The 15,159-nt window shown below is 44.4% G+C and overlaps 1 protein-coding gene across 4 annotated transcripts; it reads right to left on the reverse strand.

Moving 5' to 3' along the window:
- Nucleotides 1–1,939: 1,939 nt before the first annotated feature.
- Nucleotides 1,940–11,553, reverse strand: LOC111862136 (leucine-rich repeat-containing protein 51). Of its 4 annotated transcripts, XM_023847303.2 has the most exons (5): nt 11,326–11,553; nt 7,882–8,029; nt 5,956–6,064; nt 3,975–4,227; nt 1,941–3,144 (listed from the first exon to the last, which is right to left on the reverse strand). In XM_023847303.2, exons 4-5 carry the CDS (start codon nt 4,176–4,178, stop codon nt 2,806–2,808), a joined length of 543 nt encoding a protein of 180 aa, XP_023703071.1. In that variant the 5' UTR covers nt 4,179–4,227; nt 5,956–6,064; nt 7,882–8,029; nt 11,326–11,553; the 3' UTR covers nt 1,941–2,805. The 4 variants fall into 4 exon arrangements, with proteins under 4 accessions (XP_023703074.1, XP_023703071.1, XP_023703073.1 ...); XM_023847306.2 differs by lacking the exon at nt 3,975–4,227 and having other exon boundaries at nt 1,940–3,017; XM_023847305.2 differs by lacking the exon at nt 7,882–8,029.
- Nucleotides 11,554–15,159: the final 3,606 nt, after the last annotated feature.

The raw sequence follows: 15,159 nt of genomic DNA on the forward strand, positions 1-15,159 counted from the left end.
TCATTTTCCTGCTGTCATCCATAGTCACCGATTATTATTTCAGAAAATACCATGAGGCTCTACATTTCATTGATTATATGATTTTTAAGCAAATGGATTTAAAAGAAAAATTAAACTTTTGCAGTCCTATGTTGGGCTCAGTCGGCTACATGTTTTATGACTATTATAGATGATCAGGAGTCAGTCTGAGGGAGGCAAACAGTGTCACTTCGTCATTCAAGCACTCCTCTGCGCTGGTGTTTTTTGCTCTAGTACTTCTGTTAATTTTGTAACAGATTTTTGAAGGGTCTGCATATATTTTCTCTGTAGTTTTATCCCCAACGGCATCTTCTGGTGGTCGTTTATTGGACAGCAAACAGATCCATAATGACTCAGATTCTTCCAGTGAATTTATATTTCATCGTATTGACCCTGATGCCAAAATATGTGGGCCTGATTTGAGTGATAGTTGTATTAATTCTGATGACAGTCGGGTAACTGGAAATATACATGTAGGTGGTAATGATGGTGATGGTGGCGGTTACGACAACATGATGATGATGATGATGATGATGATGAAGAAGAAGAAGAAGATTTGGCTCTCTGGGATGAAAATAACCAAGTTTTCTATATGATACCATTTCATGCCTCAGCTGGCTATGAACCACCTCGAAGCAGACAAATGCCTGTTCAGACAAATGTTTTTTGCTATATTTTAATGCAAATTTGTTTGAAGAAATAGCTGCTGAAACTAACATATGTAACCGAAAGAAACTGTATAGTATGAACCTGCAGTCAGCTCAGCTTCCAGCTTCCCCTGGAGCTCTGTAAGAAAGTGATTGAAACGAATTACTGCTTGTATCATTATGGGCAGGAGTACAGGCCATAAAAAATATTTCACACAGTCATGCAGACCATATTGTGATGACACTTAGCCAATGTTTCTTCCTCTTTATGGAAATTTGGAGAAAAACAGTGCATGAAGGTAGCTGCAAATAAGTAGTTTCATGGTATTTAAATAAGACCAGCAGAGAACGGCAGTGGCATTTAAATTAGGATTAAGAAATAATCTTAATTATCTCAGAATCAGTTGGTAATACATTTTTCATATTGCAGTTTCTCAGTTAAAGTCTCATGATAAAATAAGACAATTTGAATTGTTTTAGTTAGTGTTGTATGATAATTAAGCTTACTCTCTCCTGAAACCTGGTGCCATCTACACTACATGGCATGCCACTGCAGAAGACTGCAATGGAATATTCACTGCTGTGGGAGCCCCAGCTCTCATGTCCTTATGTGGTATTGAAATGTTTTCTCAGTGACACCGTGCTTCTTATCTCCACCCCGTGAAGATAAACACTTGTGCAATACTCGATTGCCTTTTTCAAAGAGTAATTCCATCATTTTGAAAACTTAGAGCAGAATGGCTTCAAGTGAAGTCATTTTCTTGAGGTAGTAAGCTGAGGTAAAGTTCGCTCTGTGTTTGTTATAAATTAAGCACTGTGCCATGAAGATGTATGGCACAGTGGAGGTATAGCTCCACCAGTCATGACCTTAGTACTAGATGGAGGTGAGTCATCAGCTTTGCGCCCCAGCCGCTTTACCCCCAGGATATCGCCCTCAGTACCCACCACAATTTGCAAATAATTACAATAATAAGTTTCACCTTCTGACATGTATGCTCATTGCTTGCAATTTGTAAAGGCTGAGCCAGTGTTTCGTGTGCCACAGTGAGTCACCCTGTATGAATGGAGATGGATTTCAGTTGGTGAGGATCTCAATCAAATTGCAGAATGTGTCCCCCCTCCATCCCTGTCTGTACACTAATGTGATGTCTCTAGCACCGTACTGAAACGCTGTTGCAACCCAAAGGAAGTCACTGCTCAGCTATTTGCTGCAGAATGTCTCTGTGATTTTGACTCCTGTTTGTATTCTGTAGTACCAAAAAAATAAGTGAAACACAGAAATACCAAAGTATTTTGTTTTCAGCAATACAGGAACAAAAATTTGATGTGGGACATCAAGAAATATTGAGAACATTGAACTTAACACTACCACAACAATTAATGTTTGTTAGAGATATATGTCACTATTGCCTTTGTGCATATTTAGAATAATTGCAGGAAGGTGATTCATATTTCTAAAATAAATTCATACATCAGACATTTCATTAAGATGGTTGGCTGTAGTGTGAGAGTCCATGTGTCTTAGTCTCGTTGAACAAAAGTTCTTCACTGTGTATTGGGTCATACAGTGACATCTTTCCGTTGTCTTATGCATCCATGTAGACACTGCCTTGTGGCATACTGCATGAAGATCTAAAAATATGGAATGTGAAAGCTGTTAGAGAAGGACTGCAGGTTTCCTTGTTCTGTAAGCTTTCCTTTAGTGTCCTGTCAGAAGCGACATGCAGTTACTGACCATGGTGTGTTTCTGCACACATACAGGAAATGGATATTTGTGTTAAAATTACTATTGTCTTCTTGGATGTGACACTATGTGCCAGCATTTTGGTGGAATCTGCCTCCATCTACAGCATAGAAGTCTCTTTGTATCTTGCACATAATGTTGCATATTGATTAATTAAGACTTCTGTATCAATTACAAGGAATATTGATGATTATGAGCAGACAGTACATAAATTGGTGAACTAAAAGACAACAGATGGGCAAGATACGTGCCCATTATTTGCTACAAATGCTTCCAGACCCAACTGTAAAATCAGTTTCCAAGTTTTTTAATGTTTATTACTGGAATAACAGTCAAAGTTTGGTTCAGCAACGATGCTAAACACACTGACGCTTGGGACGTATCGATGTAGGAGCATTATGTCTTAAATGAGGTGCTCCTCCTTTTAACCTTGTTCAGATGCAGTTTGTCAGACACTGTTACATTGGTGAAATCCAGTGATCGTAGCTGTGGCAGACTGCACAGGATCCGGGCTCGATATTTCCTATGTTCCTCCAGTGGGTTCCCATGCAGCGTGAGGCTGTAGAGGTGAGAAAGGTGTCTCAGTGTATGGAGAACTTTGCCAAGTTCTGTAAGGAGATTTCCATGAAGATACATTATTTTCAAGCTAGAGAATTCTGCTAGCTCTGTGGAAATGGATGTCAGCTTGTTGAAGGAAAGGTCCAGCCATGTTAACTGTTCAGGCCTCTCCACCACCTGCAATAGCACAAATTAAATGTACAGTAGTTGCATGCCAGAACTGTGTGACTGACTGCACGTGCATTTAAGATGCTGTCGTCTTCTGACATGTGACTCCACATGGCAGACACCTGTAAGGACAAGCAGTGATAGGATTTCTGGGGGTAAGCATCTATTAGACTGTATACTGTCACATAGCTGGAGAGCTCAGTTTGAATATTCACTGCCATGGGATCATCAGATCTGATAAACATAGTTCTTTACATACATGGAAGATCACAAAATTTCAGAGCTGACAGTGATTTCTGAACTGTTTTATAGTCTTGTGTTGTCATGCTGGCTTTGCAGGAAATGAATGCGTATAGGGAAGGTTATATCAGTCCATGTCTGAAACTGCTCAATAAGTTTCAATAAAAAATTGAGAGGGGGGGGGGGGAACACTGAAAAATTTTTAGTTAATTTGTATTTTATCTCAATCAGCCATGTGCTTCACACGAAACTCAAATCAAACTGTGTTTTAACACAAACTGCAGTAGATCACAAAAAATTTAGTCAGTCTTTTCCAATTTTATTTGAACAGATCGTACCTATTTAGAGCTTGTGTGTTTCAAGTTCTTTCCAAAGCGGATATTTTGGAAGTGAACGCAACTTTATGTCTGCAGTTCCTCCCACACATCAGACATGCCTTCCTTGATGATGAGGGGGCGGTGCAACTAGGTACCACCTCAGCACCCCCCCGCATACCATTCAGAGCCAGTCTCATTTATTTCTTCACTTCCAAATTTGTTGCAGTTGTATTAATTGATGTATGCAAGTATATTCTACTACAAAATCAGCATTGCCCAAACCTGATACAAGATCGCATGGATCCCGCGGACAGACATGAGGTGGTTATTGTTGAGGCGGAGCGCATAGCAATCATAGAGACCAGAAGGGGATTTCCGGTACCGTTTGACACCACGTCTTGGCTTTGTGTCACCAAGATCTTCCACAGAAGTCAGGTTTCGGAATGAGAAGTCCAGGGGTGGACTAACCCCAGCAGCGGTGATCATGGCTTGTGAGACAGGCTTCCTTCAGTTAGTTACATGTCACCAGGAGGAACTGGCAACAAGATGATGATAAACTCAGCTAATAATGCAGGTGTGTCCCAGTTATAAGGCAGTAGTTACATTTTCCAGATTTAAAGCACAGTGGTAACTACTATATATATATATATATATATACCGCCTGATCTGCCATTAAAAAAAATAATTTCCCCTGTGCAGTGCTTTTGTGTGTTTTGTATGGTTCTCACAATAAGCAGCCATGATTGTCATAAACAGCATTAACCGGTTGGGCGTTGCTATGGAGACGGAGTGTGTTTCCTGTGAGGTACAGACTTCAAGATACTAAAACTGTGCATTCTGCCCACACAGTGTATCGCCTGTGTGGAGGCGGGGTCGAATACCTCCACTGTGACCCTGCGAGTCGTAGGAGGTGACGAAAAGGGAAGTCTCAAATCTGAGACAATAATATACGGTTGCAAGTACCAAGGGACTTGGACCTGAGAAAGACTGCGCTGGCAATGGCCAGTAGCATATACAAAAGACAGACCCGTCCTCTCGTCAGAGAGGGCGCTCCACAGAAACAAGACCGTAACTGTCAGAGTAATAAATATCTGGTCATGAGCCCCAGATGGGGCTCGACACCAAGATTTACTGACTGACCATCAGTCGCAATGTCACTTTCACTTTCACTCAGTGTATTTATGTGTTCCGTGTGTTTCTCACAGTAAACAGTGATTATTTCCCTAAACAGCATTAACCGGTTGGGTGTTGCTATGGAGACGGAGTGTGTTTCCTGTGAGGAACGGATTTCAAGATACTAAAACTCTGCATTCTGCCCACACAGTGTATTTATGTGTTCCGTAAGGTTCTCACAGTAAACAGCGATGATTGCCATGAACAGTGCAGTTTCTGATAGGTAGGAACTGATTTTTTCATATTTCTATGAACTTGGGACTTCAGTGAACCGATCTGTATGCATTTCTTATGAGACTGTTGCCACGTCATATGCTAATATTGACTCAACACGGATATTATAGAATTCCCTCCCATCATAATGTGGCACAAAGATGTGTAGAAACCCGCACGAAAAGTAAAGGAATAAAACCACGAGTACTGTGTATGGGAACTTCTTATTATACAGAGTTATCCATTTAAAGCCGTATTCTAATAGCATCATGGCGGAAAGTTATCCTGCTTTCGGCCGTGCCATTCCTCCGGTGGTAAGTCGCCTGCTTTCCACTGCCATATCATGTGGTATTTGTCATGGAGTAATTCGGTTTCGTCTTCCAGTTTTTGTTCCGCCAAATGCTCCACACTCACCCGTCGTCCGGAGCTGGTGCAGTGGGCCCACAAATTTAGTTTAGACTCCTCCACCCATGGTTCGTTTGTTCAGGACAATGGAGATCAGGTCCGGCATGTTCTGTGAGCAGTGATTTATGTTTCATTTTCAGTGAGATATGAAATTAATGTAAATAATAATATTGAGTTGTTACCCCATGGGCATGTGGGCGATGTTTCCGACGTTTCGGAGCTCCGTACTACCTCCATCTTCAGGATAGAAGTGTGTAGGTTAGGGAAATTCTAATATATACATATAAAATCACCAACCTACGCACTTCGACCGTGAAAGTGGAGGTAACATCGCGTGCAACAACCCAAGGACAAAAAGTCAAATTCAGTGTTTTACATGTGGGTGCGGTTTTGTATGGCCCAGTGTGACGTAAGAGGAAGGGTACGTCAGCAGGTGGACACATTTTCTTGTTTCTGTTTTGATGATAATGACCTGTGGCTCGCATTTCTTCTTCATACTTTGCCTGCAGTCTGTAGAGTTGCAGTTCGGTAGGGCAGAAGCACGTGCGCGACCGCAGTTTGGCCGCCTGTACCTCGAGTTCCTGCAATGCAGACGCAACCCTCTGTAACACTTCTCACATCGTGATGGCGGGCTGCATAGCATCGAATTGTAGGATGACTGGCGAATAATGATTTGGAAAAGGTGTGAAATGAAGCAGTGGCGATATGATTTGAGGTAATATCCCGATAGTATCATGGAGAGACCGAGGAAAACCACGAGAAACCTCGGCCAGGATTGCGGCTGTCTATGCCGAAATAGGAAAGCAGGATCTCCCTAGTACGAACTATGACCGTAGTCGGCCCGATGATATTTTGGGCCTGCGCAGTTGATGGAACATACAGATGCTCTTTTTGGTTTCTAAATTTCCCTGATCTGAATATCAATAGATGTTACAGATTTTATCGAATTACACTTTTAACTAGCTATATTGAGCAGTCATTCGGAAGCTGATAGTCGCTCAGGTCGAAAATCGCGGAATGAATTTACGTGCTTAACTAATTAAGCACTACGCTGTGAAGACATAAGGGAGTGGAGGTATAGCTCCACCATTCTTGACCTCGGTGCTACTTGGAGGCGAGTAGACAGCTTCACGCCGCTTTACCTCCGGGGGTAAGGGCTGGATGGCGTGGAGAGAAGAAATCTCGCCTGGATATCGAACTCCGACCCTTCGGCCATCAGGTGGTAACCTGTCTGTATACCGGCTGCCATGAAAATTGATATTGGGGACTTCTACCAAAATGTGTCGACATATTCCAGTTTCGGTTCACATCGGACGAGAGTCTGCGCGCATGCGCAAGTCTTGTGAAGCGAAACGTGGTTATAGAAAGTCGTCACGAGATTTCAGGGGTCTGTGTTTCCTTAACCGTTACAAACATGACGCCGAAATTGTTAGAATTACGTCAGAAAGCTTCTCCCTTCGTGGCACAACAGATTTGTAGCCGATACACTGTTTCTGCACTGCCATTCCCACAGCTGCAGCGATCTACGTTGGCCTAGCTTCCTGGGCTTCCGGAGTAATATTCTGGGCACCTAGAAGTCCTCTTCGCGTCTGGGTGTTGTCCGTTTGTAAAAGTAGGCACCCGGTTCGCGCCTGCGCATGAACCACTAATTCCGGAGACTATAAACCTTCTTTTAAGGTTTGCAACAATATAGGAAGGAGATGGTAGATACATTTTGCGAAGTTGCTGAAAGGGAACATTTGCCGGACTCGATGTACACGTATCAGCCCGCCGTTAAGTGATGAAACTGGGTAACAAAACGGACAGGACATTTCTTTATCACATCTGAGCCACAGAATCTGCAAATGCCAGTCTTCGTGCAGGCAATATCCACTGCACAAAAATTCGTATTGCAGTGTGGCTTGTGGAGTCCTCGGCACCTGAAACCCACACGTGAGCCTTGTTTACATAGAAATTATATTAGAGGCACTGCGGGTCATATAATTCAGCACGTTCCTTTTCAGCGTCCTGTTTTTAAATGGATTATATTAACAATGCAAATCATAGAGGATGAGATGGGCGGGATATGTAGCACGCATAAGAGTTGGAAAACGTAAAGAAGGAAGAGACCACTTGAAAGACGTAGATATAGATGAAGGATTAACATGAATGTACATTTCAAATAAGTCAGAAAGTGTGGGTCGCATTATCTGGCCAGGGCCCAGTGGCCTGCTCTTGTGAATGTGGCAACGAATGTTCCTCTTTTATAAAACGTAGGGATTTTCCTCACCAGCTGAGCTACTATCAGCTTCAGAAGAAGGATTGTGCTTCATGGGGTCAGCATTGTACAGAAATGTCAACCAAAAAGCATCATGAACGTTCACTTTCTGTGGATTTCGTGATGACTGACTGACCTTACCTTCAACAGAGCTCTGTTACGTTTAGACGCGTTCTCACGCGTTTTTGCAAAGTTGGCTGCTTGTTCTGTGCTGAAGGTGGGAGCCCGCCCAGACGTTCCCTCCACTCGATGTTTGGGGACGTCATCATTCATGTCCCGTTTAGCTTTTCTGTCAGCAAAGCAACAACATTGCTCTCAGAACGAAACCTCCATTAACTTACATAACAAATGCTTCTCAGTCGGAGCGTTACGCTATTTTCAATAGAGTGTACAGTAGCAATGTGATCGGCCTGTTCCTGCCTTTCTGCGTTAAACTGCTGCTCCCTCTGAAACGTCAGTGTGTGCCACTGTAGGACTTTCCAGGATATCGATTCGAATGTTGCCACTTCCGTATCACGTCTTGGTTCCGAAGCTTTCCACTGCAGGTAGCAAGTTAGTTGTGTGTAAATAAATTAGAGGCACAAGGAATATGGATCAGCGGACACAAAATATTTATTTTTACTCTGTTTAATGACGCCGTCAGAAAGTCAGACTGCATAGGGTCGACGAATAATGAATTGGAAATGATGTGGCCTAATTTAAGGAGCTCCATTGGCATTTGCCGAGAGGCACTGAGGAATATCACCAAAAGTCATGAACCAGGATAATCAGCGTTCAGCAGAAATTCTAAGAAGGCGCTCCCCTCCCCTCCTGAATACTGTCCGAGTGTTAATTTAGCTACCCCCGCCCGGGCAGTTGGGGCTTCTCAGCGCAGCGACACACACGGACGTGGTTCTGCTTGTATCCCGTTCCTGTAGAGCGGGGTGCATCGCCTCGCACCTTGTGCCTCTGGGTCCAGTAACGTGTAAAACAGTTCGCTCGCAAGGCGTGAAGACCACTTCGGAGACATGAACGCTGATGGGAGGATAATATTAAAATGGATATTTAGAATTATAGGACATGAAGACGTGGATTGAATTCATCTTGATAGCTACCACTGTGCTTTAAAGGGTTTAGGATCCTTATGCTAAGATTCACACACATCGATATACTGGTACATTTGTTATATGTCAAACGCCCTGCACTGGGCGGGATTCAAACTCACATCCCGGCGAGTAAGTGATTTCTAACCCGCTTGGAATAACGTTTATCGCCAATAACGCGTGTGTTCGTGGCATGGTTAGGTTATTTGGAGTTCGAGCAGAGATGTAATGAGTGGGCCTGGTCTCTGCGTCAAGTTCGAGGCTGAAGGCTGTTGCCGCACTGATCAATATCGGCCTTTCACATGCTCCGTCTGTGCGTCCCCGTTACGTCACCATTAGAACAAGAGGATTCTACTTTCAAAATACTTTCGGTATTCTTACAGCGGCGGGAAATTCAGAGGATTCTGTCCCACAGGCTATGACTGACACCGTAAGGGTGCTGCAGGCAGCTGCGTCAGTCTCTACCCTTCACTACACATCGTTAGGAGTCGCGACAGGCTACGGACTGGATGGCCATGGTTCGAATCTTGGCAGGGGCAAGATCCATCTCTTTTCCACAACGTCCAGACCGGCTCTGGGGCCCACCCAGTCTCTTATCCAGTGGGTACCGGGGACGACTTCTCTGCGGGTAAAGGCGACCGGGGCGTGAAGATGACCACTGGCCTCCGAACTAATGCCCAGGTCGAGAGTGGTGGAGCACTCCCATGTATAATGCTTAATTAATTAAGCAGAGAGACAACTTTACCTGTGCTACTTACAGGCAAGCACACAAATAAAGTAGTCTAAGGTGGGCAAGGCATGTAGCAAGCATGGAGAGCGAATAGCGCACGTAGTTAGACACCAGTTGGGAAACCTGGGCACACGTAAGGTACAGTTGCCCTTGTGCTTAATAAGAAGACACTCCCGTATGAAGTTGAATGGGGATTGGAGGCATAGCTCCATGTATTCTTCACTTTAGCACTGAATGGAAGAGAGTACTTAGCTTCCCCCCTCCCCGGCACCCACTGAACAGGAGGCTGGGTTCGGGCCCTGTGCAGGAGAGAGAAATCTTTGTTCCCGCCTGAAATTCAGTTCTCTTCCCGGGTCGCCCAGTCACTCCAGGTGTACACAGAAGGATATTATTAAAATGTATCTCAAACAAATAGAGTATGTGGAGAGAATGTAGGGGCAAGATCTCGTGACCCCTTGAGTTCCATAAAAGAGGGTGCATTTCTTGGTCGGATGAGAGACTGTCAGCTTCTCAAGGAGGACCCTGCTCCATGGAGTTCATACGCGTGAATAAGATAATGAGCGTGATTTTATAAAGTAACTTGTAAAGGAATTAGGCAAAGCCTGCCTATTGCCAGGAACCGTTCTCACTATCTGCCCACGTGTACCGCCAAGGTCCACAGCTTCAAGCCGAAACGGCTGCGCGTGGCACGGCTGTCTCATCGTGTGCCGCCGTCCCTATTAACGAACAACAGAACGTTATTGTGAGCTGTCGGTGTGTGCTCAGTTGGGTCCAGCCCAAACAGTGTTCCATTTCAGTCCACGCGTTAGCCATGCTGAGTGCAATAGCATGAGGAGTCTTTCGAATAGAGTATTTACGTTATGGTCTAGTGTGTCTAGCATTCAAAAGCTCCTGGGTTCGAACTCACCAATTTTGAAATACAGTGAAAATTATGTTTCGGTATAATGCGAACTGATCTGCTGGGGACGAGAGTAGAATCAATTGCCGAAACGTCCTGTACATCGAATATACCAATCATACGAAAGTGGGCAATGTAGAATATAATTCTTATTACGTGGGGTGGGTGTGGGTCTGAGTCCCTTGTACTGCGGCCACTACTGGTCTACTGTACCAGCCCCTGATGATAGATGTGGAGTGTGGAGCAGTCGGTGGAATGAGAATTGGAAGGGGAAACCGAAGGACTCGGCGAACATCTGCCCCATTGCCAATTTGTCTACCACAAATCTCACATGGCCTGACCTGGGATCGAACCCTGGCCGCCGCGGTGGGAAGGCAGCGACTAATCGCCTGAGCTATGTCACGGCCGCAGAATATATTAGTGTAACATGTAAAGGCGCTTCCACATTACTCGTGCTCGTGCTCGCCAGCCTTGTGCTCGTCGGGAGACTCGTCTGGCTTTTACTTGTGCTCGTAAATCTTCGTCCACACTACTTCAGTTGCTCGCCAGGCTTCGGCGCGTGAGGATCCGTATATTTACTCGTAGTGTGTACAGGCTGTAGTCGTATTTTAATTTATTGGCTATAGTTTTTAAATTAAAAATTTGCTTGTCTCGTGACTTGTCATATCGTCCACATTACTCGCAAGCATAGCGAGTCACACGAGCACGAGTAATGTGGACGCGCCTTAAAAGAGTGTTCTGTGAGGTGTGTAGAGCGCGAAGTGCCCCGTTTCATAACTGCAATGCAATCCACTCTCTCATGGCTCCCTATGGCAGTCCAAACGTTAGCTACTTTAAAACTTTGTCGTTATATTAGTAATGTTTCATATACTTACAGAGTTTCCGGTTTCTTTTGTAATCCTAATTCCTCTTTCTCGGATCCCTCTCAAACATCCGCTCGGAAAGAACGTGCCATAACAATCGCAAGTTTACTGTTGCAGACAGATGAACGTCGTGATGATGCATTGTTGCTGTGTGGAAGGAAGTCAGTGCCTGCTGTGTCACGGAGGCGCTGGGGTTACCGGAGCTACGAACTAGCAATGTGGGTCGATATCTCGAGCACTCGGGCGCCAGGTGCAAAGAACAATGGACCCAAGAGTTGCTTGGGTTTGCCATTACACGGAAATGATTCATCACCGACGAAAACTCATTGTCGGCAATGAGGGGGCGCGTGATGGAGTTCCTTGTGTTGTACAATAGCATGGCTGATCAGTAGGGACCATTCTATGAGCCTCTGACATAACACGAAGCTACCGTAATCTATTTTAGGACACAGTCCCAAACTTTTCTTTACCGGACTGAGGAAATTCACAGACAACTTCAGCTCTGACAGCATCGCCTTCGGAAGAGCAGCTCCTGATGATGGAAACAGACACGCCTCTGTTCCGAGCAGTAGCTTCATTTTAATACCACATTTATGGCAGGCAACAGTCGATATTTGAAACTGGAAATTTCAGAACATATTTCTGTGATGTCTGAAAACTAGACATGAGCTTAAAATTATCGCGCCTTCTGGACTATGACGCCGTATAGTTTGGTATGTGGGTACCAAACTATACGGCGTCAAATCCCAGAATAAAATATAAATATAATATCACGATATTCATTGCCGCGGGAGCCTCGTCTCTCACAGGAATTGTGGCTGTGTGACGTAACGTTTCCGTTTCGTGCTACATGTCTAGCTTGCACGGCCAGACTGTTCCAACAGCCTCCTGTGGAAACAGGTGTCAGGCTGACGGGAGCTTCTTGATATTCTTGATGTATGGGCTAAAACACGCGCGTGCGCACACACACGGCTTGAAACGTGCGGGATTACAGTTCTAGTTGCTGGCTTCTATGGGTGTGGTCCCTCATGTTAAGGGCAGAACACGAGGCTGAGGGTGTCTGACGAGGAGGGTAAGTGCTTGGGGGGAGTTGGAGAAAACTCCATGATGAGGAACTTCTTAATCTGTGCTCACTGCTAAATATTATTGAAGTGAACAAAATGAGGAAAACGAGATGGACGGGATATGTAGCACGCATGGGAAAGAGACGTGAGGACAACATTTTAATTGAAAAACCTGAAGGCAAAACACCGTTTGGAAGAGCAAGACCTATTATGGGATAGTAACGTCAAAAGAAAATCACGTAGTAAATAAATTGGGATTGGATTCAAGCGGCTTAGCATGTGTGTCAGTGGTGGGCTCTTAGGAACACAGCAATGAAAAATTCAGGCTGTACACAAAGGCGTGAAATTTAACAAGCTGAATGACTGTTAGCTTCTCGATAAGGACTGTCTAATTGGCTCAGTCAATATAGTGACTAGGCTATAGGCTAGACGACCGAGGGATCGGGCTTCGATTCCCCGCAGGGGTAGAAATTTTCATTTCTGCAGTGTACAGATCGACTCGAAGTGCCACCCAGCCCCCTATCCAATTGATACCGGGGTTCTACCCCCGGGGTAACGTGGCCACTCGTCCCCATCTAACGTCGAGATAAGAATGTGTGGAGATATAGCTTCACGCCTCACGCAAGTTCATGGGGCTAACAACTGCAATGTTGTCGTTATTCCTCGTGGGACGCAAAATGTACGGCGTACTAGCAGACAGCAGACTTGCCCCCTCCCGTGGAGCCCTATGGGCGGCAGTTTTCCTTCGTTCAAAATTAGCACCCCGGCACCGAGCAGATGCACACAGATGCACACAGATGTACGTCGGCAGTAATCCGGTTTCCCACTCAGCCAGAGGAGCTGTTTCTTCCTGTCTGATTTCTCGCCTTCCTTCCAGCCCACTGCCGAGAGAGTACTTTGCAATATGCTGCGACCACTTTCTCCAATTTGCCGTACGCACTTATTCCCCCGTCTCTTTCGATCCTAAGTAACGTCTGCAGTTGATACAAAGCCGTTAAGCAAACTGCTAACTACCTAACAGAAGAAGGAGGCTGAGAACATCAGGGGTGTACATCAAATTCAAAATTTTTTGCACGTTTTTAAAGGCCCATTTCTTGTGCAGCCTCTTCTTTAAACATATGTAACTTGTTTGAAGCTGTTACGAAATTTCGAGATGCACTGCAGTTGCTATCTTCAGGGTGACATAGGCCGAGAAAGCGACAAGAAGTCTCTATATCAGGCATGTCCAACGCGTCGATCGCGGGACGATTTTTGGCCGATCTCATAGGCCTATAAGGAAATTATACGTGAAAAGCATGTAAATTCACTTGTAATATAATGTGATTATATTCAGATTTTGAAGGGAAAATACGTGTTAAAGTAGTCTGCACTTTCAATGTATGTTGCTTTTACAACAAACATCATGTGTCGTGTTATTTTTACCAGTATTTTTGCTTAAAGCGAGGTACGACGATACGAGGGGGTGGTAGATCACTGACAGTTTGACACTAAAAAGTCGATCACAACCTGTTTGAAGATGGACATGCCTGCTCTAGACGAACGAACAATAAACCCTTTGAAGTCCCAAGTTCATCGAAACAATATTTAAAAATATCGATTTCTAGTGCACAAGAAACACTCCGTCTCCTCTACAACGCACAACCGGTTAGCGCTGTTTGCTGTGAGAATATTACGGAGCACATAGATACATTGTGTGGGCAAAATGCAGACATCTTTGATGTTAAAGCAGGCAGTTCCACTGTGCTTTATGGTAATCACGCGACATCTGTAACGTTTGAGCTCTAAATTCGCTGAAGTGGATACAGTTCAGCGTATCTGTATTTAGTTCCTGTTGCCGTTTCCAAGAGCGTAAAGCTGCGTTCGTTGCGGTGTTTGAGTTTTACGTTGCACGATTTGCGGCCCCAGTAATTATTTATCTGTAGAGAGAATATGACGACCCGTTGTTTACAAGACACAAACAGTTTTACTGTGCTCCGTATTTATCCAGGTGGGAAAACATTCTGTTCGAGCCACCTGCTTCTGGCTTACGTGGTGCGTGCTGATGCAAAGAGACGCCTCTCCTTCCATTAGTGGCACACCCGCGGTCTCGGATGGTCTCCGGAAACAAAATTGTATCCTTATGACTTCAGCCTTCCGAACAAACTGTGACAGAGAATTCGTTTGTTCGCTCGGCTCGAGTTACGAGGCATGCACATAGCCAGCACGTCTTTCCGGTCAGGTAAATCGAATGTCTTTCTTGAGTTCTATGCAGATCTACCCTAAATGTACCGGCAAGGCGGGAAAATCGCTCTAGTTTCTGTGCGCATACTTCAGTCATATAAGTGGTAGCTTAACCCGTTAAATTAGTGGTAATTATATATGCCGTACTCTTTTAACATATACGAAACTCTGCATTTTGCTTTTAGAATGCATATCTGTATTTCGTAAAACTCAGATAAGAAAAGCGCGATTACTTCCCTAAACTTGTTTTTAACCAGTTGATTTCTCTAAATGGAGAACCAGTAGTGTTTCCTTTGCACTAGAACTTGCCTAACAGGTAGCTGAAAAGTGAATATCATGGTGTATGAGTCATGCCAGAATAGATAACACGGGATAACAGCAAGGAGGCCAAAGTCTACTATTTCTAAGTCATTCTTAGTAGTTAGAAATAGGCCAACAGATGGCAGAAGCAAACAGCAGTGAGACGGATGATAGTATAAGGGGCATAAGGTGCCTACAGGGCCGAACGGATATGTCTGGGACATATTTGTATTTTTTTTATATAACAAAAAGAAAGGACCTA

This window comes from Cryptotermes secundus, unplaced genomic scaffold, assembly GCF_002891405.2.
Source record: "Cryptotermes secundus unplaced genomic scaffold, Csec_1.0 scaffold770, whole genome shotgun sequence".
Classification (NCBI taxonomy): domain Eukaryota; kingdom Metazoa; phylum Arthropoda; class Insecta; order Blattodea; family Kalotermitidae; genus Cryptotermes; species Cryptotermes secundus.

What these genes read in the sequence shown, in the direction of transcription:
- LOC111862136 (XM_023847304.2), bottom strand. Translation starts at nt 4,178, where the DNA reads ATGATCACCGCTGCTGGGGTTAGTCCACCCCTGGACTTCTCATTCCGA. An exon ending in TCCATGCGATCTTGTATCAG is followed by an intron (nt 3,145 to 3,974) that starts GTTTGGGCAATG and finishes GTGCTATTGCAG; the next exon opens with GTGGTGGAGAGGCCTGAACA.